This window comes from Procambarus clarkii, chromosome 28, assembly GCF_040958095.1.
Source record: "Procambarus clarkii isolate CNS0578487 chromosome 28, FALCON_Pclarkii_2.0, whole genome shotgun sequence".
Classification (NCBI taxonomy): Eukaryota; Metazoa; Arthropoda; class Malacostraca; order Decapoda; family Cambaridae; genus Procambarus; species Procambarus clarkii.
Window position 1 is genome coordinate 13,602,149 of NC_091177.1, and position 8,113 is coordinate 13,610,261.

At 45.4% G+C, this 8,113-nt stretch overlaps 1 protein-coding gene across 2 annotated transcripts in view; it reads left to right on the plus strand.

Annotated features, from left to right (window-relative positions):
• Window positions 1–7,314, plus strand: part of LOC123754962 (uncharacterized) — an 82,215-nt gene extending 74,901 nt beyond the window's left edge. For both annotated transcript variants that reach the window (XM_045737316.2, XM_045737315.2), the window contains exons 4-5: window positions 833–1,091; window positions 2,903–7,314. In XM_045737316.2, coding sequence (XP_045593272.1) covers window positions 833–1,091; window positions 2,903–3,254 — 611 coding nt within the window. In that variant the 3' untranslated portion in view covers window positions 3,255–7,314. The remainder of the gene's footprint in view (window positions 1–832; window positions 1,092–2,902) is intronic.
• Window positions 7,315–8,113: the final 799 nt, after the last annotated feature.

Genomic DNA, 8,113 nt, shown 5'->3' on the forward strand with positions numbered 1-8,113 from the left:
TCTTCCATTACTCCTTTTTCTGCTTCCTTCATATCTTCCCATGTCATTGTTATTCTCCTCTTTTATTCTGATATAAATACGTTTATCTTCTGTAAGTGAGGTTTGTGCTGTTTGTAGGGCATGTTTGTGTGCATGTGTAGTGTGTATTGTATATGTGTGTTTATGTGAGTAGCGTATGTGTGTGTTTCTGTGAGCAGTGAATGTGTGTTTGAGTGTGAGTAGCGCATGTTTGTGCGTGTTCGTGTGCGTGCGTGCGTGCGTGTGTGGGATAAATAAACACACAAACATCCCATCGATGCCGAGATCAAATTAATTCATGGCCGGCCGGTGTTGGCGTGGTCAGGCTTAGTAAGGGAAGGTCCGTACCCGTGTGTGTAGTTAAGGAGTGTAGGTGTGCGTGGCTTTACATATATATGTGTGTTTAGGCATGTGTGTTCTCCCCTAACTGCACCAGCAGGGTCGAGCTTTAGCCTCCAAGGCCCGCCGTTCCAGCAATCGATCGCGCTCTATATCCTACCGGACAAGGTGCTTTCTTTTGATAATTACTTGCGACACAAACGCCATCTACACCACAGACGGAGCCATTGCGCCGTCCGACACACCCGTCACTCTCTCATTCTCCCACAGACCGTCCCCTGTCGTCGTCGACACACCCGTCACTCTCTCATTATCCCACAGACCGTCCTCTGTCGTCGTCGACACACCCGTCACACTCTCATTCTCCCACAGACCGTCCTCTGTCGTCGTCCGACACACCCGTCACTCTCTCATTATCCCACAGACCGTCCTCTGTCGTCGTCGACACACCCGTCACTCTCTCATTCTCCCACAGACCGTCACCTGTCGTCGTCGACACACCCGCGCCCGCAGCCCTACCCCGAGGTGGTGGTGTCGGCGGTGGTGCCCGTGTTCCAGGAGCCGCGGGCACCATATGGCCACCATGTTCGCGGGGGCCTGGGCACCACCTTCAACAAGGTACCGTCTCCGCCTACGGTGTCCGTGGGCACGGTGACGGTGAGGGTGGAGGAGATCTGCCTGGTGTTGGTGGTACTGATGCTCTGGGCGGGCGCCATCACTCTCTTCATCAACAGGTGAGGCAGTAGCCAAGCTAAGGTGATAATCCGGGGCCAGATTCACGAAGCAGTTACCCAAGTACTTACGAACGTGTACATCTTTCCTCAATCTTTGACGGCTTTGTTTACATTTATTAAACAGTTTGCAAGCATGAAAACTTCCAAATCAACTGTTCTTATTGTTATAAACAGCCTCCTGGTGCTTCGGAGCTCATTAACTGTTAAATAATTGTAAACAAAGCCGCCAAAGATTGAGAAAAGATGTACAGGTTGGTAAGTGCTTGCGTAACTGCTTCGCGAATCTGGCCCCAGGAGAAACTGCTAAGCCAGTGTGACGATAATTCATACTATATAGCATTTATAAGAGTTATAAGAGTATATATAGAATATGTGAACGGGACAAGGAGCTGGGACATGAGGACGGGGGTGAAGGAATACTGCCCAACCACTCCCACCATCGGGGATCGAACACCGACACTGCAAGAAGCGAGTCCGTCGATACACACACACACACACACACACACACACACACACACACACACACACACACACACTAGGTCAAGTGATTGGAGGTAAACACGATCAGAAAATTATGGTCCGTAACGTGCCTGCTGAAGTGTGTTATGGCCCGTAACGTGCCTGCTGAAGTGTGTTATGGTCCGTAACGTGCCTGCTGAAGTGTGTTATGGCCCGTAACATGCCTGCTGAAGTGTGTTATGGTCCGTAACGTGCCTGCTGAAGTGTGTTATGGTCCGTAACGTGCCTGCTGAAGTGTGTTATGGCCCGTAACATGCCTGCTGAAGTGTGTTATGGTCCGTAACGTGCCTGCTGAAGTGTGTTATGGTCCGTAACGTGCCTGCTGAAGTGTGTTATGGTCCGTAACGTGCCTGCTGAAGTGTGTTATGGCCCGTAACATGCCTGCTGAAGTGTGTTATGGTCCGTAACGTGCCTGCTGAAGTGCGTTATGGTCCGTAACGTGCCTGCTGAAGTGTGTTATGGCCCGTAACATGCCTGCTGAAGTGTGTTATGGTCCGTAACGTGCCTGCTGAAGTGTTATGGTCCGTAACGTGCCTGCTGAAGTGTGTTATGGCCCGTAACATGCCTGCTGAAGTGTGTTATGGTCCGTAACGTGCCTGCTGAAGTGTGTTATGGTCCGTAACGTGCCTGCTGAAGTGTGTTATGGCCCGTAACGTGCCTGCTGAAGTGTGTTATGGCCCGTAACATGCCTGCTGAAGTGTGTTATGGCCCGTAACGTGCCTGCTGAAGTGTGTTATGGTCCGTAACGTGCCTGCTGAAGTGTGTTATGGCCCGTAACGTGCCTGCTGAAGTGTGTTATGGTCCGTAACGTGCCTGCTGAAATAATTCAGCACTTTTGGTAAAATAGAGTGGGAGTGTTTTGTTTGAGCTCCGCACTTAGCTGGGATCATCAGCAGGAAAGTCCTCCATATTTCAATTGTTTTAAATTGTATATTTCAACCCGTCCTCCTGAAATTATACTGCTGAATGTTTTAACACTTTTCAACAATATAATGTATGCAGATATGGACAGCTTTGGATGGAATTTGAGTCAAAGCTGTTGATTAAAATAATGTATTGTGTGTATAATATATTCCAGTGTTCGCATGTTGCGTTAATTAGCAACAGGTGAGATGCTAGTACGGACAGGTTCTAAAGAGTACTTCCTTACCCCCCCCCCCAGCAGGAGTTACAGCCCCGTTCTTGTGCCAGGTAAGGTCACTACGGGCTCACCATAGCCCGTGCTGCTCGGAACTTACGTTTCGAGCAGCTGAATCTAAAACAACAACATCCTCCTCCTCCTCCTCCCGCAGGTGGGGCAAGCTGCGCATGTTGGAGCCTTACCAGCCAGCGTACACGGCTCCTGTGGTGCCTCCGCGCCCTCCCCCGCCTCCCATGGGTCCCTGTATCAACATCCAGAGCACCTCCGACCTGACGCTCACCGAAGGTGGCGCTGCAGGAGGCAGATACGACTGGGGAGCGCCTGAAAGCTACGGCAGAGGCTCGCTGGCCAGCGGGTACCTGGGGCTGGACAGATCTCCCTCCTGCCTCAGTGTCCGGACACTCAACCCGCAGAGGAAGGTGAAGAGCGCCGTGGACCTGGTGTCCCTGGTCATGCAGGAGAAGATGTCCTCCAGTATCCACCTCGCTGCTACCAACGTCTAGGTGCGTGCGGGCCTCTCAAACGTGGATCCATAATCCTTAGAATCGTGTTATCTCAAACGCTCAAGCTTGTAAATGCTAGCGAGGCTCAGACGTATGGTTGGTGGCCTTTCATGCTCAGTTATACGGCTAAGAACAGCGACTAGTTACATATGATGCAACATTTGGATACAATATTGTCTCAAACGCACAGAATTCTAAAGGTTCAAGAACGGTTATTAACGTTGAGAGAGCAGACTCCTGTGAACGCTCGTTATCATGGCTGCCTCAGACACTTGGACATCTGCTGTGGGTGGTTCGATCGTCTTAAACCTCGAACACACTTGTCTGGACAGATTCAATTAATATCTGTTAACACCTGGTGTTATACACACAAGGCAGGTATCATTTACATCGGGTGTACACACCCGGCTCCCTCAGGCACTCAAACATTACTAGTCACGGTGGCATCTTCTTCAGCAGACGTCCTGTGCCGCCCCTGAAGCAGATATCCTGTGTTACACCTGTCCGCAGACTCGACCCGGGAACACGACCCGCAGACACAACCCGCAGACACGACCCACAGACACGACCCGCAGACACGACCCGCAGACACGACCCGCAGACACGACCAGTAGACACGACCCGGAAACACGACCCGCAGACACGACCCGGGAACACGACCCGCAGACATGACCCGGGAACACAACTCGCAGACACGACCCGCAGACACGACCCGGGAACGCGACCCGCAAACACGACCCGCAGACACGACCCGGGAACACAACTCGCAGACACGACCCGCAGACCCGAACCGCAGACGCGACCCGCAGACCCGACCCGCAGGCCTGGAAGTACATTACCGAGGCGATATTCTCTTCCAATTTTGTGAATCACAATTCTCATAGCGAAGCGAGAGGTGAGTCAGTCCAATAAACTACTAGAGTAGTGAATAGAGTGGCGTCGGACACTGTCATCGGTGACACGGTGACAGATGACCCTCGCGCAGCGCAAAATATTAGCATAGAGGTCAGTGAAAAAGGCCTGATGGACAAATGAGGAACTGATATAGCATGACATAGGTTCAGACAGTGGCTAGAATTACACATAAAGGGAAAATTAGGCGAGAACCAGCTCCACACAGCGGAGGAGAAGATCGACTGGAGCAAGAACTGAGATCACAGTGAAAAGGAGCCAAGCTAATCCAACGTGACCTTGGATTGCATAATTGAAGATAAACTGTTCGTCAGAAAATGTATATAGGTAATATATATAAATATTAAGGAAACAAAGATGATCAGCACGTCCAAAACGCTCGAGTATGGTGAGAATAGTGACCATGGCGGGAGAATCCTCACCTGGCCACGAGTATGGACGGGAAGCTAGACAGGAGAAAATGGACCAGGATGGTAACAATTGGACTTGGACAGGAAAAAGTGGGACTTAGCCAAGAAAAATTGAACAGGAAAAATAAGACAGGTGCAGTAGAAATGGAACTTGTACAGAATAAGGGTAAATAGACAGGATGAACAATGTAAAAAAAGAGGTTTACAGCGATTGAAAGATTCTACGAGTGGAGGTGTATATTGGATTCTGGATTCAGTAGAGCAAAACGCAGAGCTGAGACTAGAGCTCACAGAGCTGCTGGCTCTGTGAGGCGCTCAACGGGGCTTCTACACACAAATATAAACACATGAGCTCAAATGTATTTTCATATTTGCCTTTCTTCGCCTTTCATGGATTATGTTGCCTCTGATCGTCCTCCTGTGGCTCATCATCGTCCTCCTGTGGGTCATCATCGTCCTCCTGTGGGGTCATCATCGTCCTCCTGTGGCTCATCATCGTCCTCCTGTGGTTCATCATCGTCCTCCTGTGGGTCATCGTCCTCCTGTGGGTCATCATCGGCTTCCTGTGGGTCATCATCGTCCTCCTGTGGGTCATCATCGTCCTCCTGTGGCTCATCATCGTCCTCCTGTGGCTCATCATCGTCCTCCTGTGGATCATCATCGTCCTCCTGTGGCTCATCATCGTCCTCCGGTGGGGGTCATCATCGTCCTCCTGTGGTTCATCATCGTCCTTCTGTGGGTCATCATCGTCCTCCTGTGGCTCATCATCGTCCTCTTGTGGGTCATCATCGTCCTCCTGTGGTTCATCATCGTCCTCATGTTATCCACCATCGTCCCCATGTTATCCATCATCGTCCCCCATGTTATCCACCATCGTCCCCCTGCGACCAATCGTCGTCCAGTATTCCATTACTTGCGCCTATAATCCAACCTTTGCCCTCCTGTGATCCATCATTTTATTTCAATTATTAATAATGACAAACTCCACCGAGGCTGAGAGGCGACGCGAACCAGCGACCACGGTATTGCCAGCCTGGTACTCTACCACTGTACCATCGTGGACTCGCACAAGTCAGACAACCAGATTTCTACATAAATCGCAGTGAGTATTGAAAGTTGGGGCGTACGGTACTCACCTAGTTGTGTATGTGAGGGTTGAGCTTCGGCTCTTTGGTCCCGGTGTATTGCCACTTCCACCCGAGTGCTTGTGGGTCAGGCGTCAAGACTTGGCCTGGTTTCAGTAGGAGCCTTCAGACTTCTTGTGGTTTCAGTAGAACTCCGGAGGTGTATAGGTAAGCTTATAGACTTATAGGTAAGTCTACGATGGTACAGTGGTATAGTATGCGACTGGCAATGTCTTGGTCGCAGGTTCGCGTCTCCTCACAACCCCCGGTGGGTTTTCTGATTGATATATATATCACTTTAGTGTGATTTCTCTGTGTAAATAATGATAATAATAATTTTTTATATGATTATAATAAGTAACACACAATTGTAATTGTTCAGATATTATTTTTATCAAGATAAAAAAACCTATATATTACTCATGTACCTTTCGGACAACTTAGTTCAGACAAAAATCAGTTGTGTAAGAATATATTGATTTTTGTAATGCTGCCAGTAGACATAACGTGTTCCAGTATCAAAATCAGTACCACTTTTAACCCTCCACATAATACTATGCTTTTTTAACGTGTCAGTGGAAGTAAATAGTTTAAGGTATTCTTGATATTAATGTGTGATTGATGATTTTGTATGGAAGAATTACTTGGCAGTGCTTCGAGGAGCGAAAGTCACTGAGAGATGACTCTCATATATATATATATATATATATATATATATATATATATATATATATATATATATATATATATATATATATCTATATATATATATAATATATATATATATAATATGTATATGTGTGTGAGAGAGAGGGTGAAGAACGCAAGAAAGAAATTACAAGACTTAAAGCAGTCATGTAGTTTCTTTCAGAGTAATATTTCCAAAATAAAATAAAAACACATTTTTACACACTCCAGTGTATTTTAGATTTAATGTATATAAATATATATTATAATGTGTTACAGTTAAAAGAAACTAACAGAACAATTTTAAACAAAAATACAAAGATATAAAGCCACAAATATTATGAATGATCTTCCTGTATGGTTTACCATGTATATACCAGGTGTATAACACATGTATGGTTTACCATGAATATACCAGGTGTATATAACACATGTATGGTTACTCCAGTTTGTTCCTTCGGCTCATTCCTCCTTGCTAGTCATACATGTTAATATTCTCCACTTAAGTGTTATTTCAGATGTTTAACCGTTGCTTTTGTATACCTCACTCCATATGTTAATGTGTATGATAAATTTAACATTACCCGATGTATCATTATTTGTATGCACAAATGTGGCCATTTTACTATATATATATATATATATATATATATATATATATATATATATATATTGGTTGCAGTCGTTCTTGTAGGAGAAGGAAGTTGAAAAAGTAACTCCCCAAAGTTCTCAAGTGAAGAAAAACGTAAGAAAAATGTAGAAGATTCGCACTAGAATCTTTTTGGGGTATAGATAATTTCAAAGACTGATTAGCTATAGACCGAATTTTCGATATGGGTGTGGATCTTGCTCAGCCAACTGTGGCGACTCGAAGCAACTCTGGTTCTGTGTATTTTCCTATATATTTATATAAATTGGTAACTGATCTGTTATGTGTATGATTCCCAATCTTCCCTTCTGTGCTTCACATATATAAGTCAGCAGCAAGACGACTCAGGAGCGTATATCTGGGGCCAGATTCACGAAAGAACTTACGAACCTGCACATCTTTTCTCAATCTTTGGTTTACAATTATTAAACAGTTAATGAGCTCGGAAGCACCAGGAGGCTATTTATAACAGTAACAACAGTTGATTGGGAAGTTTTCATGCTTGTAAACTGTTTAATAAATGTAACCAAAGCCGTCAAAGATTGAGGAAAGATGTACACGTTCGTAAGTGCTTGCGTAAGTGCTTTCGTGAATCTGGCCACTGAGACGCAAGATGACGGGAATATGTCGCTGTGTTGGAAGATGGAATAATTGCTCCAGAAAAATGACTAAGAAGAAACGGAAGAGAAATAGGTTAATTGTTAAAAGATAAAAGTCTTAAACTAAGGAAATGTAATGGAATGAAATTTATAATAGATCACTCTAACTTGTTGAAAATACATCTATCAACTTATCTATTGTTTAGTTTAGTGTGTCTATGTTACAACCATTATATTGATTGAGTTTCATCTATATGTAATTAGGTTCATATATGTTGATTGTTTCAAGCGTAGGTTAGACATGTATCTAATAATTTATAACATGCATGTCTAACCTACAGTTGAAATAATCAAGCTATCCCACGTCCATGAGTTTGGGTGGATATAAATAGGTGTTGCCTCGAATGGGTCAATAGACCTTCAGTTTCCATCATTCTTTAACTTTTTTATGTTATATCTTGCTCCTGTGAAGGATGTG